This window comes from Bicyclus anynana, chromosome 27 (assembly GCF_947172395.1).
Source record: "Bicyclus anynana chromosome 27, ilBicAnyn1.1, whole genome shotgun sequence".
Taxonomy (NCBI): domain Eukaryota; kingdom Metazoa; phylum Arthropoda; class Insecta; order Lepidoptera; family Nymphalidae; genus Bicyclus; species Bicyclus anynana.
In genome coordinates, this window is record NC_069109.1 from 3093862 (window position 1) to 3112537 (window position 18676).

Below are 18676 nucleotides of genomic sequence, written 5' to 3' on the forward strand. Positions count from 1 at the left end.
ATCTTATTTGTAAAACATCATTCTGCGTCTGCTTTATTTGATGAGTATGATAAGTATCCTCTCTTTCAGGCTTTATATTCTCCGAATAGGTGCGAGATGCAACACCTGCGCGGCAAATATCCAAGGCTTTCTTAAGCGTCAAATCCTCCTCTCTGAGCAAACGTTCCCGAATGGCGGCACTCGTCACGCCACACACCAGTCTATCTTTAATTAATTCCTCTTGCAAATCTCGAAACTCACAATTTTGAGCTAGTTTACTTAACTCGAACACATACTGCTCAATTGACTCGTTATCACGTTGATCTAGAAATAAAAACCTTGTGACGTTCGACCGTCAAATTTTTCTTTGTTTGAAACTGTTCATCTAACTTTTTCCATATATATTCGGCAGTCGTACATTTCTCAGGCCATCGATCTAACACTTCTCGACACTGTTCACCCACAACATGCAATAATATGTTCGCTTGAATCTCCACAGACTTATTACTTATTTCACACGCTTTGCTGTATATTTCATAACTTCTCTTCCACTTAATCCATTTTTCATGTATACTCCCAGCATCAGAAGCATTCTTATCAAAATAAAACGCGGACGGCGGTGTCAGGACACTTTCCATTATACGAGTACTTTTCACAAATTATTAATATACATAATAATAATTTAATTTTCCGGCTGCGCCATGTAAGGTCGTGCACAATGAAACCAGCGTTAAGCTTGTACTAACTTTATTTCAACTGTCATTTTACATCACATATTTATTTTATCAAATACCCTCACAACAAGCAACGCGATGAAGCGCGATGAAATCCATGAAAAGACAAACTTGACATCCGCATATACAAACTTTTTTCATAATTTATATTTCAAGACTTTATTATATTAGTATAGATTTAACACTAAAAACAATTACGTAAATTGATATCATAACAGACTAATAATCAATAATTACTTAAAAAAATACTCCATCTTATTTTATTAGTTTTCGTGAAATTTTATTTTTAAAATATTTAAAAACATAAGACGTCATTTTTCGTGAATAATATTGTAAATTACTAATGCGACGGCTCGTGTCATACTGACTCGAGAATGTATTCGTTTTTGAATTAATATTTGGAATGGCTGCATCACTGCCGTGTTACGTGCGCTCTATCTGCCTATTATTCTTTAATCTGTGTTGCTAATATTCTAGAAGTAATTAGAGTGAGTAGGAAGCAATCTCAGCCCGCACGGAGTATCACGAAGTAAATCTTGCACTTTACCACTGCAAAGTAAAAATTTAATTAATCAAAAGTCAAAAACAAAAAAAAAAATTAAATTTTGAAAAACCCTTGAAGATAATAAATTAATTACTCTCGATCAAGTCACCAATATTCTCTTTCAGTGCGCTTTCATTTGAGACCTCACTCGAGTATATTTGCAGAAATTCGGTTGTTCTTCCCAACTTTCACCCCCACAACTTTTAAACGGCTCAACCGATTTTCATCAAACATGTCTAAGAACACTCGCACATAAGTCACCTTTCATACAAAACAAACTAAATTGAAATCGTTTCATCCGTTCGGGAGATATGGTGCCACAGACAGACAGACACGTCAAACTTATAACACCCCTCTTTTTGCGACTGTTATCGCCGTTTAGTGTTGGAAATAGTAGTCTGTGACGGATATGACGTCGCACGATCTCGTGTTGGCTTCAGTGTGCTCGTGGCGTTCGAGCCGTCCACATCTCTTGTTGTGTAATTCTTTATGGGTTACTTGGGATAGGCGGGGAGATTGACTTGAGTGGAAAACGGGAGTGTTTAAAACAGTCAAAGGTACCTTTAACCCTACACACATCGTTCACAAGTACGTGACTTCACTCAAGGTCATTCTCTGCCATTCTAGGGTCTTATTTTGGTTACAGTTTGATTTGTTAATTAAGTTGTACTGACAAGTGTTGTGAATCATAACCTTTGTTCGACATTAGTTTTCTTATATTTACATAGCTGGGCACCGTTAATCAAATAGTTAACTTCATTAACCGTTACTCCGCTACAAAACAAGTTAGCTTCGTTAAACGTTAAATTGTTACATTCGAAAGAATTAACGCAAGTTAACGTTAATCGTTAATCCGTTAATATGACTGTGTAAATTTGTATTTATAAATCGTTGCGTGAGATTGCCATTGGAAAAATGAGAATGAGCACTGGGGAAAAGTGCCATAATTTGTTTTTTGATGATTGATATCTATAATTTTAACATAATTATACTAATTTGTTGATTGCTTTGGAAATATAAATAAAAAACCTTTCAAAAAAGTCATTGTTTATGTATAATGTTTAATATTTAAAATACCAATGAATCCAATCAAAAGTTTTTCGCGCCGAGCCGCGATGGCGTGCGGTAAATAGTAGGCATTGGATTAACGATTAACGGACTTCTGCATATTAACGGAAGTTAACGTGTCCGTTAACATTTTTAAAGGTTTACTTAAAAGTTAATCCGTTAATCAAAATGTTAACTTCGTTAATTAACGATTAACGGATTAACGAGTTAATGCCCAGCTATGTATATTTGTAATCACTTTTGAGTCCTATAATACGACGGAGGTTAAAAAAACAGGTAAATAATACTAGTCCAGTCTTATGCTATTATGGTAATGGTTATTTTTAGGGTTCCGTTCCTACTTTAAAAGGAAAAAAACGACCGTTGTGTTTGGAAGACAATGCAAGAGGCCTATGTCTAATAACTTTGTTAATTTTGAGTCTAAAAAAAAACGTGATCATTTTTTTGTTTATGTACAAAATATAAAAATATCCGTACTAAAAAAAATTCTTCCTGTATATTTGTAAATATATAGTTTTTTTTTTATTCTTTACAAGTTAGCCGTTGACTACAATCTCACCTGATGTTAAGTGATGATGCAGTCTAAGATGGAAGCGGGCTAACTTGTTAGGAGGAGGATGAAAATCCACACCCCTTTCGGTTTCTACACGGCATCGTACAGGAACGCTAAATCGCTTGGCGGTACGTCTTTGCCGGTAGGGTGGTAACTAGCCACGGCCGAAGCCTCCCACCAGCCAAAAGTTTAGTAGTTTTTACACATCCGAAACACACAACATTGTAGACAATTGTAGACAATTTAGGTAAAATTATGTGTTTAACTTTCATCGTAGGCATATTAAGCGACTAAATGAAATTAAGACAATTATGCACATTTGTCCGCCTCAGTTTTGAGTATCTCTAGTATAAAATACAATTGGTTGTTAACGTCATCGTCAGGGTAAAGGGCGTTTTTCTCACTAGATCTACAATACTTGAGGAAACCCACCTGTGTATGTAGAAGTTTACTTCACTCGTGTTTAGTTTAGAAAACACGAATTTCGGCATTTGGTTTACAAGTACCCACAGCGTGTCAGCTTTTATCTTTAGATCTGTAATAAAAAATATAATAGAAAATTAATTTATAATTATCGATTTAAATGTAATAAACCCCATTGAAGTTTTTACGATAAAGTAAATGCCTGATGGAATTATCTTGCAAGTAACAATTGACAGTTGACAATAATTATATCAAACAATCAAGGGGCTCCTGTACTTCGGGAGCCCCGTATTAATGATGCGGGGCCCCTTACGTGTGAAAATACAATGTAAGTAATCAACAATATTTTTTTTTAAAAAAGTTAGCCCTTGACTACAATCTCATCTGATGGTAAGTGATGTAGTCTTAGATGGAAGCGGGCTAACTTGTTAGGAGGAAGATGAAAATCCACACCCCTTTCGGTTTCTACACGGCATCGTACCGCTAATCGCTTGGCGGTACGTCTTTGCCGGTAGGGTGGTAACTAGCCACGGCCAAAGCCTCCCACCAGCCAGACCTGGACCATTAAGAAAATCTTAATCTACCCTTAAATCCTTAAATCCACCGCGCATACCACTGCGCCACGGAGGCCGTCAATTTCAATTTCTTTCTTTCCCTAGTTAAGCGTGTGCATACCTACCTACATAGGTTAAGTAACTGTTATAAGGAAGAATTTTTGTATCTTTTGTGAGAAATCATTAACCTTCATTTGGGCCCCAAATAAGTTTGATACAGGGCTCCTCCAAGCCTCCTTTACCTGATATGTAGATTTACCCCACTGATTACCTGATATGTAGTTTTACCCCACTGATTACCTGATATGTAGTTTTACGCCACTGATTACCTGATATGTAAACCAGTTTAGTGTGATCTTGCACAGCTATGCCGACATTTTCGGGCGCCATTTTGGTGTCGACGCGCCAACACAAGATGGCGTCTTGCGCTGGGTTGGCGAAGAACAAAGTCTTTGTTGGTGCGTGGTAGACGTGCGAGCCGGTTTGGGTCTTCACACCACGTGTGCCGACCAGCTGAAATGATTGTAAATAATTGTTGTTGACTCATTCCAGAACTAGCAAACCCAGATGCGATAGATACATCTTGAAGACATGCAAGGCCTCTACAGCAAGAAGAAAGAAGAAATTGCGCTTTTATATTATATTTAGATTAGCGGACGCCTGAAAATCGATATAAAAAAGACAATATAAAAAAGGCAGGTAATAAAAAAACGGACTGTCAGACAGACAGACAGACAAACGAAAAGTAACAAAAAAGTGTTTTGGGCCTCAGTATCGATCATATTCTGTGCTCTCCAACAAAAACTTTCAAAATATATTCAACCGGACCTGGTCAAGCTTCGCTTTTACTTATGTGCACTTCTTCCCTACTCTTACCCTACCCTACTCCCACTCTAAACCTACGCTTCCACTACCTTACCCTATCCTTACCCTACCCTACCATACCCTACCCCTAATCCTACCCCTACCCCTACCCTACACCTACACCTACACCTACCCTACCCCTGCCCTAACGTCATTCAATTGTTTTGCCTTCACGAAACCGATTCTGAAAATTCTTTCACCGATAGAAAGCTACGTTATTTGCGAGTGTCATAGGCAATTTGTTTACTCAGTGTTCTTTCGGGAACAGGAAATTGCCATCCTCTTTGGTGTCGGTTTTGGATCATACGCCACATAGAAACCATGCTAGCTATTGCTAGCATGGTTTCTATGTGGCGTAGGATCTACCTTGACATTATACCTTGATAGACCTGGATATACCTTGACATTATTCCCGATATCACCACTCTTGAGGAACTTGGTATTGATAGAGAACTCCTGGTTGGACACCATAGGGTGGTAATACGCTGTCCTGTCACCAACAGCGTCAGGCTCTGACAGAGCTATACTGAAGAGGCCATCCTTCCAGTTGATCACGTAATCTGAAAGAGGTAGCTCATCATCGTTAACAGCACAGAACCGAGGAAATCAAGCGGTTTGTAGGGAGCCTTTGGATGCTGGCGGCTCAAGACCATGGTGAATGAAAGTCCATGGTCTATGGTCCACTCGACTCTGTGCAGACTTGAAGACCATTGTCTGCACAGAGTCGAGCACGTCATCTCGCTTAAGCCGACTCTTTCCACGGTTAATAGCTCGAAGGCCAGTGGATTGGAATGTTTCAGCAATCATTCTTTGTGTTTCAGCATGGTAATGATGATATGAATGACCTTCTTCTGTAACTTACCAGCAACAGTGAAGTTCTAAGCCGCAGGGTCGTGCTGGAAGGTGGGGTAGTCGAGTCTCCTGCTAGCTGGTGGACCTCAAAAAGAGCACGTTCATGTCCTCGGATTTGTTTCCTAACGATGGACCTCTTAAGAAAGCTCTGAGTCTCTTTAGCTCGAAAAGGGTGAAGGGTCCCAAGGTCCTGGAATGGTGACCCCGCACCGCGTTGGTTGGCCACTAGGTGGACCGAGGACTCCAAGCGGATTGCAGGAAGCCTCTTAAGAAAGTTCTGAGTCTCTTTAGCTCGGACAGGGTGAAGGTTCTCAAGGTCCTGGAATGGCGACCCTGCACCGCGTTAGTTGACCTTCCACTAGGTGGACCGAGGACATCAAGCGTATTGCAGGGTGCCGCTGGATGCTGGCAGCTCGAGACCGTGGAGTGTGAAAGTCCATGTCAGATCTATGTCCTGCAAAGGATGTCCATCGACTGTTAATGATGAATGATCAACTTCTGTAACTTACCAGCTACAATGAAGTTCAAAGCCGCGGGGTCGTGCTGGAAGCTGGGATGGTTGAGTCTCCAACTGGTGTTGGGCCTCAGAGAGCACACGATTATGCCCTCACACTTGTTTCCTAAAGATAGGCCTCATAAAAAGGCTCTGAGTCTCTTTAGCTCGGAGAGGGTCAATAGTCCCAAGGTGCTGGAATGGCGACCCCGCACTGGAAAGCGCAATGTTGATTGACCTTCCACTAGGTGGACCGAGGACATCAAGCGTATTGCAGGGTGCCGCTGGATGCTGGCAGCTCGAGACCGTGGAGTGTGAAAGTCCATGTCAGATCTATGTACTGCAGCGGACGTCCATTGGCTGTTAATGATGAATGTCAACTTTTGTAACTTACCAGGCACAGCGGTAACTATGGGCCTCATAAGAAGGTTCTCAGTCTGCTGGAAGTGCTGGAATGGCGACACCGCACCGAAAAGCAGTGTTGATCGAGGTGGCTGGCCCTCACTATAGGTGGACAGAGGACAACAAGCGGTTTGTAGCGAGCCGTTAGATGCTGGTGGCTGAATGCTGAGACCAAGATGTGTGAAAGTCTATGCTATGTCCAACAGAGGACGTCCATCCCCTGTTAATGATGACAAATGACCTTCTTCTGTAACTTACTAGCTACAGTGAAGTTCAAAGCCGCGGGGTCGTGCTGGAAGGTGGGGTGGTTGAGTCTCCAGCTAGTGTTGGTCCTCAGAGAGTACACAATCATGCCCTCAGTGGCCAGGTCGTTGATGTACGCATAGGCGTCATTGCAGCTGTTTTTGGTTACGTCCACTGTTATTGAAGTTAGACCTGGAATATAATTTTGAAGCCTATATTGATACTTTTTCCTTGCAGCTTTAACCAGATTATCGTCTTGTGGAACAGTAATATTAAAAATGATCGGTCGATTGGCATTATCCTACCTTATCAGCCGATGGACGTCCACTGCTGGACATAGGCCTCTTGCATGGACCTCCAAGCACATCGGTCTCAAGCCACCAACATCCAGCGGCTACCTATAATCCGCTTGATGTCCTCGGTCCACCTAGTGGAAGGTCAACCGAGATTGTGCTTTCCAATGCGGGGTCGCAATTCCAGCACCTTGAGACCCTCGGCCCTCTCCGAGCTCCTCCGAGGCACAGGGCCTTCTTGTGAGGCCCATACATGATTATGTATCCATTCTATTAGAATCTGAGGTGAAATTCCAATATATCTGGACTAATGGTTGTATTTTATCTTCGTGAACCACTGGAAATACGAAATAACCGTGGGAGACCGTGGGGGCTCCGCTAAAAGATAGGTTTGTTAACGCCGCGTTGCAATGACTTGCGGTACGGACGGCTTCAGTGTGCTCGTGGCGTTCGAGCCGTCTACATCTCTTGTTGTGTTAATTCTTTATGGGTTACTTGGGATAGGCGGGGAGAGTGACTCGAGTGGAAAAGGGGAGTGTTTGTTAACAGTCAAAGACGCCTTTAACCCCACACACATTGTTCACAAGTGCGTGACTTCACTCAAGGTCATTCTCTGCCTTTCTAGGGTCTTATTTTGGTTACAGTTTGATTTGTTAATTAAGTTGTCCTGACACATGTTGTTAATCATAACCTTTGTTCGACATTAGTTTTCCTATTTTTGTAATCTTTTCTGAGTCTGCTAAAAGGTTCTAAAATATATTAATAAATACCTCCAGGAGTTCTTTCGTTCACAAGATCGGTTTCCTTCAACTCATACCTCAGTATACGTTTGTCAGTTTTCAGATCATATATTACGATCGAAGGCTTCCTGACTTGTTTTCTGTCACCTGAAATATAAAGGATTGTTTAAGGATTAGCATTGACTAGCAAACGCCACGCGGTTTCACTTGCTTAGTTCCTACAAGGGGGTTGTAGCTTCTCAACTGCGAAAGAATTTTTAAAATCGGTTCAGTAGTTTCAGAGGCTATTTTCAAACAAGCAAACAAACAAATCATTCCTCTTTATTATATTAAGTACTAGCGGACGCCTGCGACTTCTTCCGCGTGAAGCCGTAGGTACTACAACCCCTACCCTACCCTGCCCCTACCCTAGCCCTACCCTACCCCTACCCTGCCCCTACCCTAGCCCTACCCTACCCCTACCCTACCACGCGACGGCGACGGAAGCTTAAAAATGGAGTAACTTCTCCCGTTTTCCCAACATTTACCTTCACTGCTCTGCTCCTATTGATCGTAGCGTGATGAAAAGTATACTATAACCTGCCCACGAGTATGAAGAATAATTGTACCAAGTTTTGTTAAAATCCGTCGAGTAGTTTTTGTTTCTATAACGAACATACAGACAGACAGAAAGACAAAAATTTTACTGATTGCATTTTTGGCATCAGTATCGACCACTAATCACCCCCTGATAGTTATTTTGGAAATATATTTCATGTACAGAATTGACCTCTCTACAGATTTATTATAAGTATAAATAGAGGTGGCATTTCTTTCAGAAATTTTAGGAATAATTTAAAAAAAAGAAATGCCTGACTGTCTAACCTGCTCGCACCTATAGTCATCCACCTCGCGTATTTTGTATAGCGATTTTCTAATTGTACGTTTTTTTAATATGACCATGGCCATTTTGAAATCTTCTTGATGAGCCCTTGAATTTGATACCCATGGCCATATCGCAATATTAAAAAAAAAAGGATTTCACCTCGAGTAGACTCGAAGTGAAATTCTTTTTTTTTTTGTTAGCGTCTCACAGTCGTCGTGTTGGTTTTTTTTTTAATTTCACCTATCTAAGAACAATTAGGTTATAAAGGCAAATCTAACGATATCTTAATTACGTAAATCCGTTTAGCGGTTTGGAAGATACGATGTAAAGAATATTAGGTACATACATATATACATACAAAATACGCGCGAAAAACTTAACCATTCATACAGTCGAGTAAACAGGCCAGGAAAGGGGCTAGTAATTAATTTTAATTGATAATCATTTAGTATTTATTTTACTAGGCAATTTAACTAGGCAACCTATTTGCAATGTGTCACTATGGATATTTCCTTTCATTTATTTCTCATCTCAAATAAATAACAGATGAGGGTATATATTTCTTCTGTCGGATTTCATACTATAAGTATTCAATTCAAATGGTGTTTAAAATCGAAAATCTTTAAGTTTTCCAACTAAATACCTGGTACTTCCAACAACCCAGTATCAACCATCCATAGTCTGCCACATTCATCTATCCTGGGCCGGTATACCGACACCAGGTCCTCACTCCCGGGGTAAGGTTTCAAGGCTGGAGATTTCCATGGCGCTTTCCATACGTAGTTCAATGTTGACGGTATACCTGGAAAATTCATTTGACAAATTATATACCGAACATATAAAAGAGAGGCTTGCTGGTGGGAGGCTTCGGTCGTGGTTAGTTACCACCCTACTAGCAGAGACGTACCGTCCGAAGCGAACCGAAACCGAAAGGTGTGGATTTTCATCCTCCTTACAAGTTAGCTAGCTTCCATCTTAGATTGCATCATCACTTACAATTAGGTGAGATTGTAGTCAAGGGCTGACTTGTAAAGAATAAAAAATATAAAAGAGACATTTTAGCTGGTGGGAGGCTTTGGCCGTGGCTAGTTACCAACCTACCGGCAAAGAGGTACCGCCAAGCGATTTAGCGGTACGATGTCGTGTAGAAACCGAAAGGGGTGTGAATTTTTATCCTCTTCCTAACAAATCAGCCCGCTTCCATCTTAGATTGCATCATCACTTACCATCAGGTGAGATTGTAGTCAAAGGCTGACTTGTAAAGAATAAAAAATATAAAAGAGACATTATGGCTATTGGGAGGCTTCGGCTGTGGCTAGTTACCACCCTACCGGCAAAGATGTGCCGCCAAGCGATTTAGCGGTACGATGTCGTGTAGAAACCGAAAGGGGTGTGAATTTTCATCCTTTTCCTAACAAATCAGCCCGCTTCCATCTTAGATTGCATCATCACTTACCATCAGGTGAGATTGTAGTCATGGGCTAACTTGTAAAGAATAAAAAAAAAAAGTTAGCCCGCTCGCATCTTAGACTGCATCATCACTTACTTTCAGGTGAGATTGTAGTCAAGGGCTAACTTGTAAAGAATAAAAATAAAGATAGTCGTAAGGGCCCAGTGGATGACCTCTGCCTCCGATTCCGGAGAGTGTGGGTTCGAATCCGGACCGGGGCTTTCATTTTCAGTTCAGGTTTTAGAGTGTAGTGTATCTTTTAAAGTTGACTTTTGACGCAGAATAAGTCGCGGGCATAACATACATTCGGCTCACGTTTGAGCACGAGTCTCCTCTCAGAAATGGTGGGTTACGCTAATAGTCCACCACGCTAGGCAGACTTCACAAACGTAGACAATTAAGAAAATTCTCAGGTATGCAGGTTTCCTCACGATGTTTTTCCCTCACCGTTTGAGACACGTGATATTTAATTTCTTTAAATTCTCATAACTATGAAAAGTTGGAGGTGCATGCCCTGGACCGGATTCGAACCTACGCCCTCCGAATCGAAGGTAGAGGTCATGTCCACTGGGCTATAACGACTCTCAAGTTTAAGGCTCTGTCTAATTATTATAAGATCAATTTCCATTTTTTTAATTAAGAAAAGAATGGCTTACCATATCGCCTTCTAGGTACAGTCACGAACACTTTGTCGCCCCATACTTCTAGACCTATGGGCACATTGTTGTATTGAACGAAGTACTTCTCTCTGTCTTCTATGTCGTCATCAAAATACACAGCGTTGGTTGTCTTCTTGTAACTCGCGTCTCTGTTATCTGAAAATATTGTCTATATTTTTTTACTCAAATAGTTCCCGTCCTCATGAGAATACGGGGATAAAATATAGCCTATGTCATTCACAAATAATGTAGCTTTCTAATAGTAAAAGATTTTTTTAATTCGGTCCAGTAGTTTTGGAGATTTTTAACACAAACGAACAAAATACCTTTCGCATTATATAGGTAACTAGCGGACGGCGACATCGTCCGCGTGGAATTCAGTTTTTCACAAATCCCGCGGGAACCATGGATTTCTAAGGGATGAAAAGTTGCCTATGCGTTAATCCAGAGTAAAATCTATTTCCATTCCAAACGGCCAAATCACTTCAATAGCCGCAACGCAAAAAGGAACAAATATAGTTACACACTTGCACACTTTCACACTTACACACAAACTTTTGCTTTTATAATATACTTATATATATACTTATATAATTATACACATCACTATCTAGCCCCAAAGTAAGCATACAGAGTAGCTTGTGTTATGGGTGCTAAGATAGTTGATATTATAATATTAATATACATTTATATACTACATATAAATACTTATATAATGAATAAATACACACAGACACTGGAAAACACTCATGCTCATCACATAAATATTTTCCAGTTGTGGGAATCGAACCCACGACCGTGGATGCAGAAAGCAGGGTCACTACCCACTGCGCCACGCGGCCGTCAATTATAATACTAGTGTGATGTGATATTAATGTGAAGTGTGATGTAATAGTGTGATTAGTGTGACACTCTAGAAGACGCGTCACAGTTTCAACCGCGTAGCTCCCTTTCCCGTGGGAATGCAGGAAAAGGTCTAACAGTGGAATTCATAGACGTTGTAGGGGCACCCCCAGGGGATCATTCAGCCGCTGAGTGTCAAATTTAACCTCTATTTGTTTGAGAATTTGACTTTGGTTGAATGATCCCCTAGGGTTGCCCCTACAACTTCTATGAATTCCGTTGATAGTCTATGACACTTACAAATAATGTGGTTTTCTACTGGTAAAAGAATTTAAAAAATCGGTTCAGTTGATTCATACCCCCTAAGACCTAATAAACTTTACCTCATTATAAAATTATTATATACATAGATAGATATAGGGCAGGGTAGGCGAACCTTTATGCATCAACGTGCCATTTTTTCTAAAAAATGTTTAATGGGGTCATTGGCATGCCATCAAATAATTTTGATTTTCTGATTATTTGGAGAATTACAATAATAAATACTATCAAAACTCTTTATGAAATAAAGTAAACAAAAGAGGTACATTTTGGAATGTTTTTATTACACGCATAAATTAAATTATTGTAAAATTAGTGTGACTTCTGTTGCTGCAGGTTAGATGACAAATAATTTATGTCAAATACCTACTTTACACATGTTTTATGATCGGCGACGTGCCCAAAATATTGTGTCGCGTGCCATCAATGGCACGCGTGCCATTGGTTCGCCTACCCTGATATAGGGTATATTAAGACCCCTTTAATTAGACCTCTTTAAACCAGCCCTTACAGTAGTATCGCTGTAAAAATGGAGTAACTTCTCCCGATTTCCCAACATTTCCCTTCACTGCTCTGCTCCTATTGATCGTAGCGTGATGAAAAGTATACTATAACCTGCACAGGAGTATGAAGAATAATATTACCAAGTTTCGTTAAAATCCGTCGAGTAGTTTTTGTTTCTATCACGAAAAGACAGACAGACAGACAAAAATTTTACTGATTGCATTTTTGGCATCAATATCGATCAGTAATTATCCCCTAGTTATTTTGGAAATATATTTCATGTACAAAATTGACTTCTCTACAGATTTATTATAAGTACTAGCGGACGCCCGCAACCTCGTCCGCGTAAAACTTAATGTAAACTTTCAACTACCCCTACCCTACCCCTACCTACCCCTACCCCTACCCCTACTCCTAACCTACCCCCAACCTAAAAGAACCCAGAAACGTTTCATATGTATTACCTTACGCATATGTATTACCCATATATTCGCAAATGTATTACCCTTCTATACTAATATTATAAAGAGGTAAACTTTGTTTGTATGTTTGTTTGTTTGTAATGAATAGGCTCAAAAACTACTGGACCGATTTTAAAAAATCTTTCACCATTCGAAAGCTATAAGTCTTTGAATGATTAAAATTGGACGTTTGGTTTTGAAGTTATAGCGAAATTAAAATATTATGATTTCTGCTGCACCGATTTTTAATTTCGCTATAACTTCAAAACCAAATGTCCAATTTTAATCATTCAAAGACTAGCTTTCGAATGGTGAAAGATTTTTTAAAATCGGTCCAGTAGTTTTTGAGCCTATTTATTACAAACAAACAAACATACAAACAAAGTTTTCCTCTTTATTATATTAGTATAGAAGTACATAATTTTTATTCATTCAAATTTATAAAGTTTTACATTAATATTAAAACTACGTACCTAAATATCTATAACTACATATTATAAAAATTAAAAAGAAAATATACTAAATTTAAACTATATCTAAAGGCTCAGGCGTCGTAGAATTCGTCCGAATCGACGATCATAGGTAAAGTGCCCAGAAGGCTGGCAGTATTGCCACGTTGTATGGCAATACTAATTCTTTGGCCTAAATATAGGCCAGCCTTCTGGTCACGGGAGGTGTCGATTAAACGCTTTGCAATTTCTTTGTAAAGAAAGCGTGTACTCGGACCCCACGGTCCTAGTGTTTCGACCGCAAACGGCTCAAATATGTAATCTCCGACGAGATTGCTATATTTGCGCCGCTTGAGGGTCTCTGCTGATGCAGCAGCAGCGCCTGCACATCCCATCGTACCAGGAAGATGTGAAGGCGCAAGGGTGTCTACGCAAGTCGCGTCCCACACCAAAGGCCTACCCATCTTCCATGGCATCAGAGACATGCCGTCTGGTCTCTTACCATCGTCACGCGCCAAACCGTTAGGTTCCAAAACGGCTGGCACGCCGGCGGTGACAAGAGCACGACGTATGATGTCGTTCAGGCTAGCGTGCCGCGGAATACGGCCAGTACTCCTACTGCAAGAAAGACCGTGGTGTCCGAGTATATCGACTAGCTCTCCACAGATACAGCGATGCGGAGAAACACACGGAGCGCCTAAGCGAAGGCAGGTGGCGATACGGAATGTTGTGTCGTCCAACAAGGTACCAGTGCTGGACGAAGGAATTGCTTGTAGCCAAAGTCCCGATTCCCATTCTCCCACAGCCAGCAAACGGGCACGCTCCGCAGCGTTGGAGGAGGTACTAATGAGTTCCTCTCTTACCAGTCTGCAGAGCGGCTCATCCCACTGTCTCTGGGAAAATAAATTTAAAAAAATAAATTATAAATTTGAATGAATAAAAATTATGTAGCTAAAGTATAGAAGTATAAATGAGTATTGTTTACCTAAGTGAGGTCAATGAACTCTTTAAATCACACTTCGGTTGAAACTCAGATAAATAATTCTCTATTCTGAGGGTGGAATAAATAAATATTAACCAGATATAAGATTAAACATAATAAAAACTATGCTAGAAACATACTCACACAAAATACCATCAATTTCGTAGTTAATCTGCTTCCACGTCAACACCTCTCTTAATTTGGTGACCTCTAAGTTGCAACTACATTTTTGTATGAAAACAATTAAAAATAAAATCTTAAACGCGTACTTCATTATATTCTTATCTTTTAAGACTGGTTAGTGTTGTGTTTAAAACCGGTTGGTCTTAATGTGAATACAGTTTGGTTGCTAGGGATGTGAAAAGAGTATTTAAATATACATTTATATCGATAACTGTACAAAAATAAATCTATATTAATATTATGAAGCTGAAGAGTTTGTTTGTTTGATTGACTGCGCTAATCTCAGGAACTGGTCCGATTTGAAAAATTCTTTCAGTGTTAGTTTTTGACGGCCTCCGTGGCGCAGTAGATTTACAAGACGGAGGTCCTGGGTTCGATCCCCAGCTGGCCCGACTGAGGTTTTTTTAAATGGTCCAGGTCTGGCTGGTGGGAGGTTTCGGCCGTGGCTAGTTACCACACTATCGGCAAAGACGTACCGCCAAGCGATTTAGGGTTCCGGTACGATGATAGAAACCGAAAGGGCTGTGGATTTTCATCCTCATTCTACCAAGTTAGCCCGATGTCATCTTGAATTGCATCATCGCTTACCATCAGGTAAGATTGTAGTCAAGGGCTAACTTGTAAATAAATAATAAAAAACAGCCCATTTATAGAGGAAGGTTATAGGTTTATATTTTATCCCCGTATTCCTACGGGAACGAGAACCACGCGGGTGAAACCGCGTGGTGTGTGCTAGTGTGAAATAATCCTTTTATTATAAATTATTATTATCAGTTTAACCGACTTCAAAAAAAGGAGGAGGTTCTCAATTTGACGCGTATCTTTTTTTTTCTTTTTTTTTATGTTTATTACCGCATAACTTCGTAATTTCTTAACCAATTTTAAAAAAATCTTTTTTGTTTAGAAGAGTATTCCTCCAGATTGGTCCCATTTAAACGTGCCATTTCATTATTATCTATCTTCATGCACTATTCGAGTATTTGCTCAAATTAACTATAAAACTATTCACAGCGCGCCCAACTGTACAAATACGGTTGGTTTACCAAGTTTTTAGTGAAAAATACATCGCACTTTTAAAAATCAAAATTATAAGAGTAAAATCAATTTATCTAGTATTATAGTATTATCCTTGAGGACCTTACTTGGTGGATTAAAAACATTAAAACATCACATCGAACGCGGAATTTTTAATGCTATAAATTTGAAATCTATACAGATGTTTAACGAATCAACTGGGACACAATTCGCAATTAAAAACGCGCTCACATGTGAGTATTTAGTTAGTGAACGCAGTTACCATATAAAGCAATGGATTATATCTTCAAATGAAGCGATTTATATAATAATGATCGAACTTCGCTTGAGAAGTTCGTTCGATCATATCCATATTATATTTCTGCGGGAACGGGAACCACGCGGGTGGAACTGCGTGGCGTCAGCTATAATATTATAAATGCAATAGTTTGTATGAATGTTTGTTATTCTGTAACGTCGCGACTAAGCCAACTTAGCTGAAATTCGGAATGGAGGTAGATTATGTCCTTTAGATTAACATAGGTTGTCCTAAAAAAAACATGGTTTCTGCGAGATTTGTGAAAAACTCATTGTTATGATTGTATAAACTCTTTCTGGCAATAACTACTGACTGGATTTAGCTGATAATTGGAAAAAAAATGTGGAAACCCTAATTTCATGCAGACGAAGTCGCGTTATCGTTAAAAATATTATACACAATTCCATTATTCCATAAAAAAATTAAAGTTAATCTGTCTGTCTGTCAGTCTGTTAAATTCTCAGCTCAACAGCTAAGCCGCTTCTTAATAACACTCGCTATATAAAATAATTTGGACCTAGGAGCAGAACATGGGCTACTTTTCATCCCGGAAAATTTACCGGGATTTTAAAAACAGAAAAACAAAATTTCGTGCAAGCAGAAACGCAGGCGTCCGCTAGTCCTCCATAAAGAAGACGATTGCCAAATCTAACAAGCTCAATTTATCTCGTTATCAACCCATATTCGGCTCACTGCTGAGCTCGAGTCTCCTCTCAGAATGAGAGGGGTCAGCACAATAGTCCACCACGCTGGCCCAATGCGGATTGGCAGACTACACACACGCAGAGAACTAAGAAAATTCTCAGGTATGCAGGTTTCCTTGCGATGTTTTTCTCCACCGTCTGATACACGTGATATTTAATTTCTTAAAATGCACACAACTTAAAATTTGGAGGTGCATGCCCCGGACCGGATTCGAACCCACACCCTTCGGAATCGGAGGCAGATGTCATAACAAGCAAGCAAAGCAATCTATCTACGAGACTTAATTATCTTTAAACTGGCTGGTGGGAGGTATCGGCTGTGGCTAGTTACCACCCTACCGGCAAATACGTACCACCGAGCGATTTAGCGTTCCGGTACGATATCGTGTAGAAACCGAAATGGGTGTGGATTTTCATCCTCCTCCTAACAAGTTAGCCCGTTTCCATCTTAGATTGCATCATCACTTACCATCAGATGAAATTGTAGTCAAGGGCGAACTTGTAAATTTCATCCTCCTCCTAACAAGTTAGCTCGTTTCCATCATAGATTGCATCATCACTTACCATCAGATGAAATTGTAGTCAAGGGCGAACTTGTAAATTTCATCCTCCTCCTAACAAGTTAGCTCGTTTCCATCTTAGATTGCATCATCACTTACCATCAGGTGAAATTGTAGTCAAGGGCGAACTTGTAAATTTCATCCTCCTCCTAACAAGTCAGCCCGCTTCCATCTTAGATTGCATTATCACTTACATCAGGTGAAATTGTACTCAAGGGCTAACTTGTAAAGAATAAAAAAATTGCCTTACCATTAAATGCATCGGTAAATGGCACCATATTTTACACGGGCCGCAAACATAGGGAAAAATGTAATTATTAAGATTCTTAATGTCGATAATAATAACTGCACAACACTACAAAGTAACCATTCATATGTGGGTAAATTGAAAAAAAGAATATATTTAATCAAAAACCGTGAGAATTGTCACTAAAATTAACTTGTTTGTATTGTGTTGATATTTTTAACTGTCTTAATGAAAATTTTGAAAAACTCCAAAGGTCATGAAATTATTAATTACACTCTCGATCAAGTCATCAATATTCTCTTTCTGTTTACTTTCATTTGAGTAGTACTCCATACCTTTAGTTCTATAGAACTGTTGGGATATTTACGGTGATTTAAAATTTTACTATATAGTTATATATAGTTCTGTTAAAAAGCCGTGATAGCCCAGTGGATATGACCGATTCCGGAGGGTGTGAGCTCGAATCCGGTCCGGGACATGCACCTCCAACTTTCCAGTTGTGTGCCTTTTAAGAAATTAAATATCACGTGTCTCAAACGGTGAAGGAAAACATCGTGAGGAAACCTGCATACCAGAGAATTTCTTAATTATCTGCATGTGTGAAGTCTGCCAATCCACATTGGGCCAGCGTGGTGGACTATTGGCCTAACCCCTCTCATTCTGAGAGGAGACTCGAGCCCAGCAGTGAGCCGTATATGGGTTGATACGTACAAACATGACGTTGATTACAAATATCTTTAATTTTGTCCCATTTGTACTATATATATGGGACACTAGACACTAATATGAGGCCTCAACAGTTCTATAGAACTAAAGGTATGGGGTACTACTGGGATGCACTCGTCAAAGTCAAAGTCAAAGTCAAAATTCATTTATTTCAAATTGGCTTAGTTTACAAGCTCTTTCGAAACGTCAGGTAATATTAAACTTAAGACAATGGTGATAATAATTATTCGAAAACTTAAAATTAAAGTTACAAGGGTCTTAGCTTGGTCCGAGAAGAGCCCACAGCAAACTCAGCCAGGTTTATCCTTCGCCAAAACGTTACTTGTAATGATTCACTCTGATTACTCTGTGGTCTCTTAACCTCAGACCAATTATAGAAGGACTTGTATCGCACTCATAGTCACGAAAAAAAATAGTCAAAATTGTCTGTCATTTTCTGAGGAAAACGAGCTTAGATTTGGTTAAATCTTATACTAAACTAGAAGTTTTTGTCTGTGTTTTACACAATTCAATTACACAAAAAGGTATTTTTACGGAGCTTTTTAACCGACGAACACGATTACAATTATTTAACATCGATTCTATAGATACAGCTTTTATAATCGCATTAGATCGTTGATCATATACTTTGAAAAGTAACGTTGAGC

The 18676-nt window shown here is 39.6% G+C and overlaps 1 protein-coding gene across 1 annotated transcript; it reads right to left on the reverse strand.

Annotated features, from left to right (window-relative positions):
* Nucleotides 1-968: 968 nt before the first annotated feature.
* LOC112051004 (L-dopachrome tautomerase yellow-f-like) lies at nt 969-14586 on the reverse strand. The gene is made up of 9 exons (XM_052890269.1): nt 14421-14586; nt 10714-10872; nt 9251-9409; nt 7773-7889; nt 6725-6901; nt 5119-5279; nt 4185-4368; nt 3311-3413; nt 969-1262 (listed from the first exon to the last, which is right to left on the reverse strand). Exons 1-9 carry the CDS (start codon nt 14548-14550, stop codon nt 1187-1189), a joined length of 1266 nt encoding a protein of 421 aa, XP_052746229.1. The 5' UTR covers nt 14551-14586; the 3' UTR covers nt 969-1186.
* Nucleotides 14587-18676: the final 4090 nt, after the last annotated feature.